We start from the raw sequence: 19,840 nt of genomic DNA, 5'->3' as shown, positions 1-19,840 counted from the left end.
GACTCTGTGCATTTTCCATTGGGAAGACACAAAGTGGGTCATCTCGAGGAAAAGTAAAGCCCGTAAAAGTGAGAAATGCAAAAGTAAAACTATGAGACGCAGCGAAGAAAAGTAGGGGAAACGAATAGATAGACACGATAGGGAGAGGAGGAGAAGCGCTTCTCGCCCAAGTAAGTACGTAGCTCGAGATGATTTGCATAAAGTACTTGCGATTCCGGAAAGCGTCAAAGATGATAACATGTAACCTTGCGAACTTGTTGCGATTTTTCACATTTCTTTCAGCGATAATTACAAAACTGACAATAAATCGTCATAGGACAAAATTCTTCAACTTATCGATCTTACGTTCGATGATTTTCTTTAAAAATTTATTGTCGCATTTTAACGATACTTTTTCTTTATTTCATCTCGGATAAAAGTCTCCGATGATTTGATCAATCTCGACAATGATTAAACGATATCGATGTAATACTTCGGGTCAACGGTATATATAATCAAATTTCTGTTTCCGCGGCATTGACAAGAAAAAAAAATAAAACTCGTCCTTTCGACGAAAGGAAGGATACGCTTAACGAAGGATGTTCGTTCAAACAAAGACAAACGTGATATGTCCTAACGTACGACCTAGCAGTTTGTTCGTGTTTCGTCGATGAGATATATACGAAATCCTGAATGACGCTAATCGAGCCCCTTATAGCTCTTACGCAGCAAATCTAAGTAGTTTCCACGCATTCGACGTAATCCGTCGTCGACTCGGGTCTGGTCTATCATCAAAATTGGACAGCTGCTAGCTCTCGTAGATTCTGTCTCTGGCTCGCGACTTGCACGCACGCAACCAAGCATGCACGCACGCAGTCACGAGGGTCAGGGACACGACGAATTCGAAATGGCAGATGCTAGCGTCCAACTAATTGCCCGCCCTCGCCTCTTTCTTTCCTCTCCCTACAACGTGAGCGGAACTTTTTTTCAAAAAGTTTCCCTCGCACTATCGCATCGTTTCACGAAGAATGCAGGGCTACTGCGCGATTATTATAGCATAGCGCAAATAAAAGACGAATCGTTACAAATCGCCAAACGATTATCACGAATCGAACTTAAAATTTCTATTTTTCAACGCGCCAATCGGACGGGCCTGGATAAAGCTCGTAACTTTGCAAAGTTCAACGTTACCAGGCATTTACTAGGCTCTTCTCGTACGGTCGAACAAGTTTTCGTAAAATTTCAATCTTTTAAATGGAACGAATGGACCTTTTGGGTAATTGTACGAAATGCGGGTTCTACGAGATGCGCGAGCTAAACGAGGGCAGGAAATAAAAGCGCTACAACAGACTCGTTCAATCGACTTGCGCATATATACGGGCAATAGACGTATAAACTATAGGCCCGCGCTGAAAGGTTCTTTAAAGTGCTTGGTAAGAACCCTAAACGAAGCTACTGTTCCCTCGTTAATTCGAAGCGTTTCAAATCTTAAAATAAGTACCTACTATCGCGAATCATCGAATTTAGCAATAAATACATACATACATATATATATATATATATATATATATATATATATATATATTTTTATACCAAGAAAGTGTGTGCAATCCAATTACCGATACGCGCTAATCTATTAAACGTACGATTCGTTCGTCTTATATATATACACACATATATATGCACAAACATAATATGAGAGCAAAGCTTTCGCCGTTAAATAACACCAGTGATGAGACACGCATGCGTACGTAGAAACGCGTGCATAAGTAGAAAAGCGCGTACCCAGAAACTATCTCATAGAGCGACGTAGAAATACTTTCTTCGCGTGCACGTACGTACGTTCTATGTGTTTGTACGTTTATTATTATATTTGTACACATACGTAGATACGTAATGCGCGCACTTTTAAATACGTTTTTTCTTATCAAGCGGTACACAAGGTCTACGCGTTTTCCTCGACGAGTTAAAAGCTAATTCGACCCGTTAATTTCGTCGACCCAACTCATCTCATTCGAGCCGCATCCTTTCGAGTGCAACTTTTCCGTTTAAAATAACTCGGCTTAACTCGATTATTTCTCATTAGCTCAGCCGTCGGTGCAGTCATTCTTTTGTTCTTAACTTTTGCACGAAGACACAGTATTCCCTTCCTCTCGTGCGTTTCACGCTTTCTCCTGCCACCTATATCATGGCTCAAGTTAAAGGTATGCCAACAATTACGTTCAACCTAGACATACATGTCCTACCATATATAGTTGCATTTTCGTAATATTCATAAAGGATATACATATAGTACTGGCGAAGGTCGTCATTTTCTTCCACCGACGATGATTCCAGTGAGCCTAATATAAGAACATGGATAGTGTCGGATACGTGTCGATGAGAGAATAAGTGTGCCTCATACATGGACAGGTATTTGCTCACGCCAGAAAAGTAGAACGAGATCCGATAAATTGGAACAGTTACATTGTACAAAATGCCCCGTACATCCTATACGTAAGAGCTTAAAAGCTACAACGAAATAGAATATCGGATAAAAAGCGAAATATGGAGCTCGACGATAGGCGTGGTCGTAAACTATGGAGCCACCTACTTATGTACGTATTCGTAGCCATAGCCGTATTCGAAATGTCGATATGAACTTTTGGTTTTATCTCTCTGTCATTTCAATTGGACTAGCCAATTTGAATACTCGATAATAAGAAATTTCGAACATTTGAGCGAAAAGAGAATTTGATTCAACGTTTGCGCAACTGCGTTCACAAGATTTGGAAGAGAAAAAACTAGTTAATGAAAGAAGTATTGTATCCAGAAAAACTTGTAGCACAAACGGTAAAACGAAATAAAAGAAGCAAAATTCCGAATTGGCATATCTAAAACGCAACAAGGGAGGAAAGCGAGTAAGTTCGACAATTTGAGTCTTCGGCAATAACGGTGGTGGTGGTGGCGGTGGGGTGGTGGCGGCGACGGCGGCGGCGGCGGCGGCGGCGGCAGCGATGGCAGTGGCGACAGCGTCGTCGTCGTTGTCGGTGGCGTTGGCGTCGGAAGCAGCGCGCGGTTCTCGAGGCAAAGGCCTTCTTGGCGACCGGTATTTCCGCGCGACGCGTGTCCTAGTACGCACGATCATCGTGGCTGTCACACGTTATCGCACGTATCGTACTCACAGTGTCGTTCCTTGTCAGAGGTCAAGGAGAACATTTTGGCGGTAGAACGTATAGGTGCGTGGCGCGCGCGCGCGCGCGCCCAAGATAAAGGTACAGAGAGAGAGAGAGAGAGAGAGAGAGAGAGGAAGGAGCTCTCGATGACCGCCGCTCCCGTTATCGCGGTGGATGTCAAAGGGCAACGTACGACCTGACTAGAGCCGTGCCAGGGCCGTGCCAGGGCCGAAGCAGGGATAGCGTCGCGCTGGCGCGCGTCTCCTCCTTCGGGCGACGTCGCGACGTCCTCGAAGCAGAAGTAACTTGGACGGTTTTCCCTTCTCGTCATCGCCGTTTTCGTCGTTACCACCAGCATGGATTGGCTTCGCAAACTCGGACCTATTCTTCTCTTACTGGTCTTTGCTCTTGGCACCGAGGGTAAGTCACAATTCGCCTCGCCCTAATCCCTAATTGTTCGTTTGCCCTCGTCTAGCAGCGTTCAACCTTGCCTATGACAGCCTAGCCTATCTAATATCGTTCCCGTCACGCTCGCCGCGCCGCCAACATTCTTGCTTCGTCTCTCAATCGGTTCTTTGTCGAGCGCGCCTTCGACGGTAGATGTGACTCTGCGATATCGAGGATTCTCCTCCATCACCACTTTCCATGGTCTCGAAACAAATCTTCGAGAAACGACGACGACGGTGACGCCTTTTCGAATTCTGCTGCGCGTTTTAGATAAACTCGGACTTTACGTCGTCATTGTCGTTCCATCCAATTTACGATTCTCCATTAGCATATTTTCTTTTAATCTTTCACTCGATCGCGATAGGTACGCAAATATTTTGCCGCCTTTTATTTGAAAAAATCGATTATCTCCAATTATATACACGTTTCTAGATACGTAGGTAGGCTATGTACGAGAGCACGCGCGCATTAATTGACTCATGAAATTTAGAGAGCTGAAGAATTCTGTCTGCGACAGATGCGGTGCGTAACGAAAATAATTGCTTGCTCTCTCTCTTTCTCTCTCTCTGCCTCTCTATCTATCTATCTATCTATCTATCTATCTATCTATCTCACGCACTCGCTCCTCTTGCTATTTCTTTCTTTGCTGCCTCTGGTCATCATTAGTCCTTCCTTTGACATACCAAAACTATCCCCAAAGTTTCAAGTGAGTATCGTCCAAAGAAGAAATGATATCTCGCAGATAAAGACGATGAAAAAAATAATGCTTTGAAATAAAAAGTCTTAAATTTGAGAATTATCTATAAGGATGTTTGAAAGAAATGGTAAAAATGTCTGCGAATCGGTGGTGGTATCGTTCGCGAAGAAAAATTTTTGATAACGATCTGGAGAAGAATCGAGAGCGTATAGAGGGGTTTCTCTCATGTTGATTCCTATATTCGCTACAATGATAATAGACAATAGACGCGACAGGATAGAGGCACAAACTCTAGTTGGACATTTCAATAATGGAAATGAATTAAAATGAACGGAACGGTCTTGCCTCTTTCCCGTGAGACTCGCCGCGACCCACACTGCCTAGCGAAATTTGGTCGTTTCGCGTGCGTCTCTCTTATACGTAAAGGACGCACCGTGTTCCCAGAACACATAGAAAAACATAAGTTTTCTCTATTCCATTTAGTCCTACAGTCTTATAATCGTTTACGCCTCGTCGTATGCCCCTTGATCTGAGATAATCGTGTAAAATATTAAAACGTATTTATATCCACTTAAGTACATATTAGAGTCGTAAGGTATAGCATCGCTATTATCTTGATTAATATTCCAAAGAACATTATGGCTTTACGACTGTATGCGCACGTTCGCATCGTCCCTTCGATCGCACAGTCTAATCCTTGAATTTCGATGCGACTCGCGTAGCCTCGAGCATTGCCTATATCCATCTTTACACCGTTTCTGTCTTAAGAGCGCGCTTTTCGAATAGTACCTTTATTATATTACGACGATATTGGAGCGAATTAATAATGACCGTTTTAAGATCCTTCCAATCGTTACACTTAACTCGAGACAAATTAATTGAATTTCCCGTGCATTTTAAAAATCGAAAAAGATTTTAAATGGAACTGATTAAAAAGCAGGAAGGCATCCTCTTCGTCGTCCGTGTGTGTCCGGTCGAAGGCAGGGTCATCGGACCATCTGCCGTACGTTTCAAGTGCACGTGGTGTACCATGGCGTTGGAAAAAAATAACTTTATCGCGTGCGTCTGCTTCAAATATACGCTTTTACGTATGGGTTGCAACAGACACGTATATATGTGTATGTATATATATATATATATATATATATATATATATATATACACACATGTATAAATATGTACGTTAGTTTATCGTTCGTTTCTTCGTTCTGACGATACCGGTGGAGGAAAAAGGGTACAGAAAGATGAGGTGGTATCAAGTTCTCCGCGGACGTAAACCAGGCAGAAAATTGACGATGCCTAGGCGTACGCGTTATAATTTCGTAATGTTTGTTTTCCGATGCAACCGACAGCAGACGGACTGGATAGCGTCTTTTATATTTTGGACGAGTCTGTTGGCAAGAGATACGAGTCGAGCGACTCTTTGCGTGTTTATCAAATAAACGCTAAAGGGCTGGTTGCGTCTAGAGAGAAGCTGAAATGAAAACTGAAATGGAACAGTAACGCGGTGCACCGCGAGAGCTTAGAGACGCGCGTCGTTAGATCGTGCCGAGGGCGGTGGCGGTGAACTTGGAGAGCACGCGGTAACCGCATACCAGGTACACTCGTCTTTTCTCGAAGCAAGTAAAAAATGAAAATGTTTTTTCAAGAACATATTAGTTCTTCAATAGATAATCACGTTTCTTTCCATGGAGTCGAATCGATTAAGGATAAGTTTCAAAGGCAAAAATCATTTGGGCGATTCGTTATCACAGACTCGTTCGTTGTGAATGGACAAAGGAAGAAGAAAATGAGAAAAAAGGGATAAGATTTTCGTCGTGGGATTTTTCAACGTTCGTATGGTTATTGGCGTTCTGATCGGCTGACTAAATGTTTCGTCCGATAAAATGTTAGTTTCTTCGATGCGTTCGGTTGGTCGCTATGCCGCTTATTAGCATGAGAAATTCTAGGCGAAGAGCGATAACGCGTCGATAGCCTCGTTTCCTTTCCTTTCCTACGCGACGGTTTTCGTCGTACGAGATCGTCGTTCGTTAAACGAGATACTTTGACGCGGCTAATAAAATGCAATAATATTCATATAATGTATTATAGACTTTGTGAGGACATTGGGAGAGATCTCGAAGGACGTAACGTCACGATGAACGAGAGAAAGCGGAAATTTCGGGCTTTGGACGATCGCTTTCGCGGATGCGACGTATCCGGCAATTTGGCTATTGTCGGGGAACGACGATACCATGAATGCGGGTGCACGCAAGTATGACATTGCTCGACTATGTTCCTGTCGCTTTCCTATATTTCTACCATCTCTTCGTTTCATCTCCATCAATCGGCATTTAAAACGATACTTTTTCCTTTGCTGTCGTCGTCTCCGTCGGATTAGTATACGCGCCAACGGAAATAGACAGATGGATAAATAGATATAAACATATATACACACACACACACACACATATATATATATATATATACAGAGAGAGAGAGAGAGAAAGATAAAGAGAAAGAGAGGAATGAAAAAAATCAAACTCACTATTCCATTACCCTGCATTTGTATGTGGCCGTATTCGATCTCATCGGTTCGTTCGCTCGTTCGAATCCTTCCGCGAGTATCGATTTCCGCTGATGGTTCGCAAAGTGTATCAGAGATACTTGCCTCATTTTGTTTCTATTTTGTTTCTTTCGACAAATACGTATATGTGTGTGTGTACGTGTGCGTGTATAGAAGTGTTGCTTAGCTGCAACGTTTCTTCTCGTCCAAGCGGCGATAATTTTCATTCTCCTTCTTCTCGTCTCCTCCTTCTTATCTTCTCGTCTCGTTAGCCACGTCGTTCGTAAAAAGTCTTGAGACTTGCGAAGGAATCGGAGAGAAACGTGCAAAGGACGTCGAATCGTTTTATCCTTGTATTGTAAGGTAAGTTCGAGAAAAAAATAAATTATCGAGAATATGTCGATTAGGGGCGCTCGAGCCCGTCCTTTTCTTCCCCTTTCTACGCTCCGGATATTATCGAGTAGGTATCGAGGCTAACTATGAGTTTCTAATTCTCCGCGAGCTGCCCTTTCCAAAACTTCATCGTCAATCCCTCTTCTAGTTTAGCGCACCTCTTCATTTTATTGTATCTATCGTGCGTGCCTATATCGCGAGCGATCGGCGTCGCTTCGAAGCGATCGAAATAGGACGTACCGGATGCGACTAATGCGAAAATCCAATATTTACACGACGCACGGCATACACGATGTGCGGTATAAAGTAACTACGGATATCGATATCCGTATTTATCGATATAAATATGAAAAAATATTTAGTTACCTGGTCCGATCCGATTCCGTTAAATCCCGTTCGATTAGATTTTCTAGTTTTACGAATGGAACAGTCCATCATCTTCTTTCCTTCTTTCGTTATCCTCTCTGCGATACGACAGATCGCCGTTGATCGACGATCAAAATGACAAATCCTAGGATGATCGTCGAATATTATTCGTATTCGTAGACCGCGCGATAATACTACCTACCTACGCAACGATATCTACCTAATAAGAGCGAGCCCAAATTTACCGCATTCGGGGGATAATCTATTTCGCAAAAATATAAGAAAAAAATCGGGAGGAAGGAAAAAGCCTTTCCCCCTTTTTTCCTTTATTTATTTATTCCCCAAGGACGATGTTTTTTCCTTCCTTTCGAAACTTTCTCCGCGATCGTGAATCTTTTAATAGAAAGGCACGCGAATGCCTACGATATATTTGCTTTTGGCATGATTTACGATGGTCTTGCCGGTTACGCGTGCTCTATATTTCATTTCTTTCCTTTCTACGTACATACGCGAGAGACATTCGCGAGAGACATTCGCGTGAATATATGCATACGCAAATCGCTGTCCCTCCAAGAATATTTACCTCTCAACGATTGCTCTCTCTCTCTCTCTCTCTCTCTCTCTCTCTCTCTCTCTCTCTCTCTCTCTCTCTCGAATCTGATCTCCTGAGGTAAAGATAAAGGAAAACTGCTTTTATTTTATTTTGTATGCTAGATCCGTATCCTATAAGAGGAACGAAGCCGTACGTCGTTATTACGTCGTTAAAGTTTCTCGTTTTTGCGCGCTCGACAAGGAAAGAGAAAGAGAAAGAAAAAAAGCTAGACCCTTTCTTTCTTCGGATGATGACGGTGTCGCGACCCTCCTGCGACCCTACTACGACCCTCGCGCGAGCGACACGCGACACCGCTTGCCCTCTCGCCTCTCTCGCTGAACGCAGACAAGGAGGAGTCAGCCGATGAGACTCGCAGATGCTTGGCTTCGCTATTCGACCGGTATACGATTACTCTGTAAAGTAATACCAAAACGAAATTAAGCGACCGTCGAGACGACAAGGGCTGCTAGTGCGACTAGATGCCTGCGATTCTTTTTCTCCCACCATCTCTCTTTCTCGTTTTCTCTTTATCCATCCTTCAGACCGAACGTAACCCAAAACTTTGTCTCTTTGATATCCTTTATCGGTATCCTTCTTTTACGAGTAGCTCGAATTTTGCGCTGTTTTACGTCGCTCGTTTACCCATCTCCTTCTCCCTTTTTTTGTTTCCGCGACGACGGAAATTCCTATCCAGGAAGTCCGCTCGATCGAGTTTACACAAACTATTTTCGAATTTTATGCTCTCTCTCTCTCTCTCTCTCTCTCTCGACGGAGCCTGCCGACTCGATGTTTCGCCTTAAGGTAGAGAGATCGATAGTCGCCCTCGCTCTTTCGTGATCGTGTACGACAAGTTTTTTATAACGCCTCCCTTTCTGAGTCACGATCTAAGAGCCGCACGAGAACGCGTTATAAGCGTGCATTATTGCCGAACGAAAATGGTCCGGCTTTTTGTAAATTAGGCACGCGCGATCACGGCCATTTAATGAGCAGGATAAAAATTTACTTTTACGAATGGATTGCGTACCCACCTATCACAGGTATAATACCACACCTCGTTGACCTTTTTTTCATTCATTCCGTAAGAGAAATGAATGAGTAAATATTGTTTAAGGAGGAGCGAACCTTTTGAAAAATGTACTTTCGGCAACGCTAACGACTAAAACATACCTATCCTCGAAAATATCACGAGTTTAGATCACCGATCCTTGACGGGCAATTAACCGACGATATCAACGTTACCGTCCGTTTCCGGACGCGTTGATTAATGCGTTTTTCAAATAAGGACGAAACGGTGGAAAAATGGCATTGTTTTCCGGTGACCTCATAGCCCGGTGACGATTACTCATACCTATTAACCGTTCGTTAGTCGCGGGCCCTTTTTTCTATTGCGAAGCCATTGCCTCTATTCTCTTTAGCTCTTTGGCGAATTTATTTTGTTGAAAAAAAAAAAGAAAAAAAGAAAAAAAAAAAGAAAGAAAGAAACAAAAAAGGAAAAAAAGAAGAAAACGATCGTTATAAGAGTCAATCATAAATGGGATTTGCCAAATCAGATCGGTATTTAGGAATTTATCGTATTTTTACTAAATTGAGAACGCTTTTAGATAGAAAGAAAATAGGGTGGCATAAGGTATCGAAATATATGAAATAATGGAAAAAGAAAGGGGTTTGAAAATAAAATTGGGAGAAAGGATAGATGAATGAACGAAGGGGTGTAACGAGTGCGATATACATACATACGTATATCGAGGATACGGATATAGGTATGATTCATTCTTAGCGCGTTGGGAATGATAACTCATGCATATTGAACGACACAGGGGGGTGGATCATTTCGTGAGTCAGTTCAACGTTGTACACGCGCCTCTGGCGAAAAAGCGATAGGACAAGGAGAAACCACGGGAAGATCGTTTCTGCTTTTTCGATCTCGTTTCTGGCTTGGTTGCACGCACGCACTCACTCACGTACGCACGCACGCACGCACGCACGCACGCACGCACGCACGCATACAATCTTCATCGAGTTTACGATGAACAAGGGGAACAGCGAGTCCTTTCGTAATGTCGTTTCGCGCATCGTTTAATATACCACATTAATTAGGTCGACGATGTCAATCCTATCTTTATCTCTGTCTCGGTTCTCTGCAACCATAGGAATTAATTCGAGGATGATTCCATTTCGAATATCGGCTCTACAATACCTTACCGACTTCTTCTTTACGTTAAACGTTTATGCTTACGTGTATGTTTGAACGAAATGCGTAGAAGAAATAACCCATGAAGTAGTTATCGCGATCTATGGTAATCGGAATTGGATTAAAACGTAAATTAATGATTGAAAATTATGATTAATGTCAAATCAGGATATTAATCGTCGCGTTGTCTTCGGAATTTATGAAAGGACTGTGTATGCTTATTCGCACGATTACGTCGATACATACGTCGCATTTTGCATTTGTTTTAGAAGTAGAAGCGCTCAGGATGCTGGAGCTTGTTATACCGCAATACGTTGTACGAGGACAGAACATACGTCTCGAGTGTAGCTTTAGCCTGGACGGCGAAATACTCTACTCGGTTAAGTGGTACAAGGATGGCAACGAATTTTATCGATACGTACCCAGGGATATGCCACCTGTATTGGTTTTTCCACTTCCCGGCGTTACCGTCGACGTAAGGACCATTTAACGATTTTTCTTGCAAACCTATACGATATAGGTATAGGTATAATACACGCACACACACTTTTCCTCTCATCTATTATTTTTCTTTCTTTCATTTAGATTCATAACTCTACCGAAAGATCGGTCGTTCTTTACTCCGTAAATCTAATGAGTTCTGGAAGATACAGGTGCGAGGTTTCGGCGGAGGCACCTTCCTTTCAGACTGTATCCGATCATTCCGATATGATGGTAGTCGGTAAGTGCGACCGAACGTTTTCAGGATACGTGCGACGTATCATCGTTAATGGATGACTTTTGTTATTTTCAGCCCTACCCGAGAACGGGCCTGTTATCATGGGTAGACCTGGCAGGCGTCGTTATCAAGTGTCGGACGTCGTGCGATTCAACTGCACGTCGGCCAAATCGAAACCAGCCGCTATGCTCAGTTGGTTCATAAATGGCGAGCCCGTAAGTAAATTAAAACATATAAAATCGGGGAGAGGGAGAGAGAGAGAGAGAGAGAGAGAGAGAGAGAGAGAGAGAGAGAGAGAGAGAGAAGGCGCGCGTGCATATTCCTTTGTCGATCAGGTCGATCCACAATACCTAAGAGGACCTCATATCACGGAGGTAGACCGCGAGGGTCTAGAGACCGCCGTACTTGGTCTGGAGTTTCGTCTGCGTACGAAACACTTCAAGAAGGGTGACATGAAGATCAAATGCCTGGCGACGATAGCGACCGTATATTGGAAATCGAACGAGCTCAGTATAGAGGGTGAAAGGCCCCTAAAGATTCCGGTAATGGAAAGTAGGGAGACAAGAGCGCAAGGCCACACACACGCGGAACACATTTTGGGTATATCCGATAAATATTATTTACGTTTTCATTCTCACCAATAAAACGAGAATCGATCAAACAAAGTACGAATGTCTAATTACATAAACGGATATTTTTATTCGATATTGTTGTTGTTTTTCAGCGAGTGGAACCGTCAAATCCATAGCATCATCTCTGTCGCTGCTAACCCTAGGATTACTTATATTCCGGTAAGGTCAAAGGACTCTCCTCCTCCTTTGTCGCTCCTAATAACGCATCAGCGTGAAATAATCTATCAAATTATCTACCTTGTTTATATTTTTTTATCATTCCACTTAGCGAAGCCTAGGGTCGCATAAAGTGTCGCTTTTAATTAATTCAAGTGCATACGCGTGTGCATATTAAAGAATTCCGACGAGCGAGACCGATCGTGGATGATCGACATGCTCGATATTTTTACAATGAACTAGGAGATTTTATTGATAAATGATTTTCAACTGATAGTCTCTCTATCTCTTCGATCCTCTTTTTTTCATTTTTGTATTTTCACTCGATAATACGCGCTTTTACCGGCATCGATCAGGATGCATGTCGTACGGCGATGATATTATTTTCAATTCCATGTAAAAACTCGTTAATCATTGGTAATTTTGATATTCGGGGAAAAACAAAAAGGAAAATAAATTAGATTGGCGTACGGACGAACGGACGAACGGACGAACGGACGAACGGACGAACGGACGAACGGACGAACGGACGAACGAACGAATTATCACCATACATATCTATGGAACGAATCTATGCAACTACTTATTCGCAATCGATTTCTCATTCAACTTGATCGCGCTTGATCGATATCTCGAACGTCGAAAAGATTAATTAAAATTATTTGAATGAAATGTAAAAGCGATTGTCCGAAATGGACCTTATCGAATGAATCATTTAATCATAGGATTTAATCAAATAGATCAACGAACGATCGATAGAATTTCCAGTTTTAGGGAATACCATCTTTATCGTACATATGCATGTAAATAGATCCTTTTCCCATTTACGCGTATAAACATATTAGCGTTGATTATTATATTTACGACTGAATTTCTTACTTACGATTTAACACTTTTCCGTATATCAATCGCCAAGCATGCCATTAAATTTCAATGCGTTGCACGATTATAATCATACTTATGAACTATCATAAAAATTTTATAATCGGCCTTGGGATATAATCGATTTTTAACTGAATCGTTGGGCGGTCAATTTGACGAGTCCAGCATCGAGAGTCCAAGCTGGTATTATAATTTCTTACGGTACAAAGTATGAAAATAAAGAAATTCAAAGGCGAAGAAAGAGAAAAGACAAAAAGAAGAAAAGAGAAAGGAAAACAATCAACAATAACATTTCAAATCGTTGTTGCGCTCTCTTCTACATCATAGCTTTTAACATTCTAGTCGCTATAAATCATACAATAATAATGATGTCATATTTTAGGATGATTGTAAACTATGTAAATCTAGCGTGTGTACCAAAGATATTGAAATTATTGCGATAAACATTCCTAATTGTTAATTATAGTCGTAGAATGTAATTAAAGATAAATGCGACTAAAATTTCATATACGACGACTTTAACGATATTTTGTACATATGTACATAAATAAAATGTACGTTATACAAGATTTAAAGATAAAATTATGTTAAGCAATGGAAGGAAAAAAAAGAAAAGAAAAAAAACGAAGAAGGTACAGCTATATATATACATATATATATATATATATATATATATATATATATATATATATATATATATATATATATACATACATATACATATACACATATATATATAGCCGATCTTTCGGAGCATTGAGAGTTATAAAAAGAGAATTCTGTCCAAATATCTTGTATACCGATCAAATAAAACCATGGAAAAAGAAAAATATTCGACTACACAATGCAATTTTATTACGGCGCGATAAATCGGCGCAAGAGAGATCGTCATAGAGTACTAGCATTGGTAATACATCGTTCCGTAAAGAAAATATGCTTTTTAACGTGAACCTTATAGGATTTCAAAGGTGATTTGGCAAAAAATTTAGAAATTTTTTGCTCGCTAGACATTCCAGGATCCTCTATTTCTTCCCACTCGACGGTCAATGCATTGGTTTCAAGAATTTTTTCTGCGGTAGACCAACTGAAACGGACGATCTGCGGAAAGCCAAATACATCATCGACATTTGCAGCCAACCATTTCTTTGTTACTGGATCATTAGGATATCCACTGCCATATTCGGTGATTTCGTTAGTACCTTCGAGAAATTTCCAGGCGCGTATCGCATGATCTCTACAGACCTTTGCACAAATGCTTGCCGCGCTAACAATGGGATATGTAGAATCTGCTTTCTTTGCAACAACAATTTCTAATTGAGGAAATATTTCTTCCAATCGTGCCTGATATTTTTCTGGCTTACCGACAGTATCGACGTATACTTTAGTGACATTTACACCAGCTTCGACAGCCTGCTTGATCAATCCAATAGCTGAATCCATAGAGACCTCGTTTAAAGATTTTTTACTACGACGATACATACTATTGGCAATGACATTGGGTGATATCGCTTCCACGGCCCATCCTATTTTATCGTTTTCTTCGCATACTTTATCAAAGATACAGTCCCTTTGATTTTCCGTTAAGCTCTTTGAATCTGCACAACCTAAGTCTATCAGTAATTGTTTTTGGGACAGTGGAGCATAAGCTATCCCATATACCATAGGACCCAATACAGGACCTCTTCCTGCTTCGTCTACGCCCAATTGGCATGGTTCGTCGCAACACGCTTTTGGAATCTACGAGAGACACTACAAATGTACTTGGTTAAAAGGGAGAGAGAGAGAGAGAGAGAGAGAAAACAGATTTAAAACGCCCCTTACCTCCGAAAAATAAATGTTATTATTACTATGATCGCTCTTTTTAAAATAAGACGTCAATTGCGTTCTACATTTTATTTCCACGTTCGCAGCTTCGCTCGATCTGTCCGATTCTTCTTTAACATTCTCACCGATTATATCATCGAGTTGAACGCTCATATCTTAATGTAACCACCGAAATAAATGAAAATACGTTTTCGGAGAAACCGCCAAAGTCCTCGTAGAGATTCCTTCGCTTACATTCAGCGGACCCTGGCGGACATGAAAACAACAATATATGCATGCAGTATATATACATATATATGTGTATATATATGTGTATATATATATATATATATATATATATATATATATATATATATGTATAATGTGCGTGAAATGAATATAATATATATTGTTTCATGTCACTCACCGAAAAGTGCCGTTACATAGTATCAGCCGGAAAAGGAAAAAAATTGAAAAGCATCCAGGAAGACTCGGGGAAGAAGAAAGTTTGTATAAAATGAAACAAGTAAATACAAGAGTTGTCACACGTGTCGGTTTCCTTAGAAGGAGATAAAATATTCGAAGGGAAGCGAGTGAAAAGTCTATTGGACAATTTCTAAAGTCATTTCTAAAGTAATCGGTGATTGGCCAATGGCGTGTAGCGTTTCCAAGCCCAAATACCAATGAGAAAAGAAAGTTCGATACGACGTAATGCTGCACGTTACGTATCAAACTTAATAATAAGCTTATATGGAATAAAAGTTTTGTTTGCATTTTAATGAGTAAACGGTAATTTGGATAATAGAAAAAAATATAAGAATAATAATGAGTGATAAAACGTTACTTGATATTGATGATACGATACTGACGAAAAGTTTATTGTTGTCTGTAAGTAATTTATCGTACTCAAAAGTATTACATAGGTTAAGCAATGAGAAAAGAGAAAATTGTATCTTCCAACACAATTTTTATCGCAGAAAAATAAAGATGAATATGAAATGGATGACATATTAAAGCAACAGTTTGAAAGAAAAGCTACTAAATGCATTATCATTCATCCTTTACCTGGTACGCATTTAAATCTATTATATTATTTCTTCTATAAATGTGTGACATTATAGAGACTCATTGTAGAACGTTTTAGGGTGTTGCGTGAAAACAAAAACGGATACAGGCGAGAAAGTGTTCTTAAATATATGTACGACGACTAAAATACCTCCTCCGGAAGATATATCGGAAGAGAAACTAATTTCCCTTTTGGATCAAGAAACGCCCGATCATTCTATACCAATGAGTATCGGTGAAGAGAGATTAGAACCCGATAAAGGCTAGGAACGATCATAATTATAACAATTATTAAGATCCCTATTAATTGTTATATAGAAAATATTATTCCACAGGTGGTACCTTATGCGTGACCCATGACGTTGCGATAAATAAGGATTATTTCGAAAAGTGTCAAACTAAACAATATTTCTGGTTATTTACGATATCTGTCATAATGGAAGGCGTATCGCATAAATTTGGTAGATGTTTGGATTCGAAAACTTGTATTATTCTTAAAAATCGAAAAGTGAATAATTTTGTCTTAGAATGATGTCAGGTAAATTCGTAAAAAAAGACTTGATGGGAAGAGGTCGTGTCGTTAACAGGTCATGGGTACGATTCAACCGCAGCGTATCGACGATCGTGAAGCGCGTAAAGTATTGCCGGCGTCTAAAAGGCCATTGATACAAGAAATATCGAGCTCTTCAAAGACCGACTGTAATCGGTCAGTCAGCTCGGCACAACAACTCCAGAGTAATCGTCAGGGATTTATGACACACGATTACGTGATATTGAAAGAACCTTCGAAAGGAATTGCAAGACGTTTAATCGCTTTATTTCATATACCTAAGGGGGTAAGATATATGACAATTGGCCAATGATCGTGTTAATGTCATATCGTTATGCATCCACACCATTTCTTCTTCTTCTTCTTCTTCTTCTTCTAGGTAGTATCTGGCGAAGATATAAACGTGCTCGCCGACGCTGATCATATAATTGTTACAACGAATGAAAACAATTTCGCATATGACGTTTATATACCTTATACGATAAAGTTGGACGAAACGGAGAGCTTCTTTGATAAAGATTTGAGAGTAAGTAAATAGATTATAGAAAAAGTATGACTGTGATAAAGAATCCCCTAATAATAATATCTTTATGTCTTATACAGGTTTTGCGATTAAATATGCCAATTGAAAATTAATAATATGCAATGTATGGGAAGAAAAGAGCGCACTAAGATAATAAACACGTATGTATCGCAGAGCTGCAATTAATTCACCAATGTATTCACGTTTACTTCATATTTACTTTATTTTATCGTGTCCATAACGTTAAGCGATGCGTTACCTCTTTTACATTTGCACTTTCCTTATAAAAGTTTGAATTTTGAACTGGCAAAATGTATCAAATCAAAAAGATTAACCATGATGAAAAGGATTTGCTCTACTACACCGTTAAATGCTATTTATGGTATTCCACATACATGCACACCAATCTGTTATTTTTTATTCTCAACAGAGATGATAGTACACATTGATTACGTACGTACGTAACATAGTGGTTACGTTTTATTTGTACAAATAAATGCTCATCCATGAAGCTTAAAATTACTTGAAAATATATTAGAGATTGAAATCTAACATATTAAATTATACGTTATTTACAATTATATATATATATATATATATATATATATCAAGTTATATTTAAATTGTAATTTCAAAGAAGACTAATCAATCGACTATGACGCGCATCGGGGAGACTTCAATAATCGAGCTTACGTACGAGAAATAACGTGTAGTAAATGCGTAAAAATATATATATATATACGTATAATATTGTACACTTAGATGGAATATTATCTTACAGTTCCGTATAAAACGTCGGCCGTTCTATGCCGATTATAGTAAAGACGTTCGGCAAAAGATATACCGTATTTACACCTATCATGAAACAAGTTAGATATTTATAGACTAGATCGGTGAAGATTTTTTTCTTATTCTCCAAATAGTTCTCACTCTCCATTAGCTCGTTGGGATTGACTTTAAGCACGGCACATATTACGGTATAACAAACGGATTTACAAATAGCCTTAGTTCCAATGACACTACAGAAACCGAGTATTGTCCTAAGAATCATACATCCTGACATACGATAAGACGGCCAAATAATATCGTACGGTGGTGGAAGTAGCGAAAGTGAAAGGGCGCCTGTCTTGTAATTCAACCACGCCCCCGCATGAACTCCGGCAGTTACAGAAACAACCATAGTCGTATCACCGCTGGAAATGCATATATTGCATATAAGGGACATTTTGCAATGAAAGATTTTTATTCCCTTACCGAGTTGGTGTCCATTTGTTGCTACAGGGATAATATACCACAGCGGTGACGCTAATTAATATTAAAAGCGTTAATACCCATAAATTAGTAACAATATAATAATCTAAAGCATCCACTATAGGTATCAACGGAATCATTAGCATAATAGCTAATATTATTCCTGCCGCAATGTCCAATACCGTATGCATTCCCAAATAAAGTCGACTGGTGCAGACGAGCGTACACCTATATAAAAGTGAAATATATTAAATGAGCCTAAAAGAAGAAGAAGAAGAAGAAGAAGAAAAAGAAATAAATTGGATTTAATCGCATAGTACTTACCAGAAGAAAGCTATTGTAGAACCAATCGGAAACGAATAGATGTATCTATTCATGGTAAATATCAGTACGCTAAAAGGAATTGAAATTCCAATCATGGCGTGAGTCGACGGCATCCCATATTCTTCTGACCATTTATTTTGCAATCTGACGGCTGGCGGACAAGCCGGTCTTGGCCAACGAATAACATCTTTCAATGCTTGTCCTACAAGACAATAATATAATACGATAGAAATCGAATATTGTGAGAATTGTAAGATATATGTTAAATGTATAACTTTACCAATGCTCATAACGATGGCCCATACTAAGACAACTCTCCGGCCAACTGCGCCATCAATATTCCAAAACCAAAAGGGTATGAATGCGGAATAAAAAATTTCATCCCCTAATTCTGTACCAAACAAAAACAAGTAATACCAAAAACGATTCTTAATGATAAATTCTTGAGATTTTAATTTCATTAAGCATCTATTAGAGGAACATTCAAGTTCATTCAAGGAACATTCTTTGCAGAATGACATATCCGCTTTAATATATCCATTTTGCTCCTTATTATCGGATAACCTATGAAAATAAAATTGTCAAATTTATATCGAAAGTAATAGAAAGTTTTTCTCTATTTTCTTACCTAAAACTGTTGGAACGCTTAGTTTTATAATTTATTTGTATCCCAAAAAACTCCTGTACAGTAGCAACGAGATACGGGCTCTTTAAGTACTCGATAATTTCTAGGAAGCACATTTTGGCAACTTTACAACTTTATGATGTTTAGCGATGAGAGCACATTGTGTCGTTCTAAAGTTTACGACATAAAAACACATGTTTAGAAAATTATATCGAGTCAAGTAATAAGCAGTATAACGTAATGAAAATGATTACTGTAGAGTGTAGAATTTTGTTTCAATAATTAGCTTCATCGAGTCATTTATCCAAACCCAATGCGTAAACGATTGTTTTGTAAAAACAACAAAATAATTACGTAAGAATTACAATGACTCTTACATTCGAAGTAGAAAAAATAGGCGTTGAAGATGTATCAGTTTTTAAATGAAAAAACGGCACGATATATCGCGACGGTCGCCCGTTAGAATGATGTGAAACAATAGACGTCATGACATGTTTTACAAATACAAGACATTAGCTGTATTTTGACAGAACATAATTAATTGTAAGTACAAATTGCTTACTTACCGACAGCTGAATGCACGTGCACGCACGCACGCACGCACCACGCACCACGCACGCACCACGCACGCACCACGCATGCATGCACGACGCACCTAACGGCATTCTAACCCTACTTGCCCGTTGCATCGACCACAAATTACAGAGATGATCGTGTAAAACTCTTGAGTTTTCTTGTCTGTTCGAGCTTTGATTGAGGAAAGAGAAAGAAGAAAGAAGAAAAAGCGACTATCACGGCAGATGATTGAACGGATTACTGTAGTAATTCCTTTTATCGCGTTTCCCGTGCCTCTCATCTTTTACGTATATACACGCACACACACACACATATATATATATATATATATATATATATATATATACACATGTGCATATGCTCTATCAAG

The 19,840-nt window shown here is 39.6% G+C and overlaps 4 protein-coding genes across 9 annotated transcripts; 2 read left to right on the top strand and 2 right to left on the bottom strand.

The window, feature by feature from the left end:
* The first annotated feature begins 1,614 nt into the window (after window positions 1-1,614).
* On the top strand, window positions 1,615-12,519 carry LOC124422990. 2 transcript variants are annotated; one of them, XM_046960184.1, is made up of 7 exons: window positions 1,615-3,554; window positions 6,370-6,532; window positions 10,635-10,840; window positions 10,951-11,086; window positions 11,159-11,298; window positions 11,419-11,683; window positions 11,808-12,519. In XM_046960184.1, exons 2-7 carry the CDS (start codon window positions 6,517-6,519, stop codon window positions 11,876-11,878), a joined length of 834 nt encoding a protein of 277 aa, XP_046816140.1. In that variant the 5' UTR covers window positions 1,615-3,554; window positions 6,370-6,516; the 3' UTR covers window positions 11,879-12,519. The 2 variants fall into 2 exon arrangements, with proteins under 2 accessions (XP_046816140.1, XP_046816138.1); XM_046960182.1 differs by lacking the exon at window positions 6,370-6,532 and having other exon boundaries at window positions 1,624-3,554.
* A 1,066-nt stretch (window positions 12,520-13,585) lies between these two features.
* Window positions 13,586-15,129, bottom strand: LOC124422981 (ribonuclease H2 subunit A). Its single transcript, XM_046960164.1, has 3 exons — window positions 14,984-15,129; window positions 14,575-14,823; window positions 13,586-14,490 (listed from the first exon to the last, which is right to left on the bottom strand). The coding sequence occupies exons 2-3, from the start codon at window positions 14,728-14,730 to the stop codon at window positions 13,642-13,644; spliced, it is 1,005 nt and encodes a 334-aa protein (XP_046816120.1). The 5' UTR covers window positions 14,731-14,823; window positions 14,984-15,129; the 3' UTR covers window positions 13,586-13,641.
* Window positions 15,130-15,247: 118 nt separating this feature from the next.
* LOC124422984 (PIH1 domain-containing protein 1-like) lies at window positions 15,248-18,506 on the top strand. Of its 3 annotated transcripts, none has more exons than XM_046960170.1 (8): window positions 15,248-15,444; window positions 15,534-15,624; window positions 15,701-15,883; window positions 15,957-16,129; window positions 16,209-16,457; window positions 16,551-16,697; window positions 16,775-16,855; window positions 18,070-18,506. In XM_046960170.1, the coding sequence occupies exons 1-7, from the start codon at window positions 15,382-15,384 to the stop codon at window positions 16,805-16,807; spliced, it is 939 nt and encodes a 312-aa protein (XP_046816126.1). In that variant the 5' UTR covers window positions 15,248-15,381; the 3' UTR covers window positions 16,808-16,855; window positions 18,070-18,506. The 3 variants fall into 3 exon arrangements, with proteins under 3 accessions (XP_046816126.1, XP_046816125.1, XP_046816124.1); XM_046960169.1 differs by lacking the exon at window positions 18,070-18,506 and adding an exon at window positions 17,618-17,756; XM_046960168.1 differs by lacking the exon at window positions 18,070-18,506 and having other exon boundaries at window positions 16,775-16,867.
* Window positions 17,087-19,805, bottom strand: LOC124422978 (sphingosine-1-phosphate phosphatase 1-like). Of its 3 annotated transcripts, XM_046960157.1 has the most exons (6): window positions 19,461-19,797; window positions 18,898-19,064; window positions 18,550-18,833; window positions 18,270-18,471; window positions 17,949-18,173; window positions 17,087-17,887 (listed from the first exon to the last, which is right to left on the bottom strand). In XM_046960157.1, the coding sequence occupies exons 2-6, from the start codon at window positions 19,008-19,010 to the stop codon at window positions 17,470-17,472; spliced, it is 1,242 nt and encodes a 413-aa protein (XP_046816113.1). In that variant the 5' UTR covers window positions 19,011-19,064; window positions 19,461-19,797; the 3' UTR covers window positions 17,087-17,469. The 3 variants fall into 3 exon arrangements, with proteins under 3 accessions (XP_046816113.1, XP_046816110.1, XP_046816111.1); XM_046960154.1 differs by having other exon boundaries at window positions 18,270-18,833; window positions 19,461-19,805; XM_046960155.1 differs by lacking the exon at window positions 19,461-19,797 and adding an exon at window positions 19,149-19,454 and having other exon boundaries at window positions 18,270-18,833.
* Between the last annotated feature and the right edge of the window lie 35 nt (window positions 19,806-19,840).

This window comes from Vespa crabro, chromosome 3 (assembly GCF_910589235.1).
Source record: "Vespa crabro chromosome 3, iyVesCrab1.2, whole genome shotgun sequence".
Lineage (NCBI taxonomy): Eukaryota > Metazoa > Arthropoda > Insecta > Hymenoptera > Vespidae > Vespa > Vespa crabro.
This window is presented reverse-complemented; position numbering and strand designations above follow the sequence as displayed.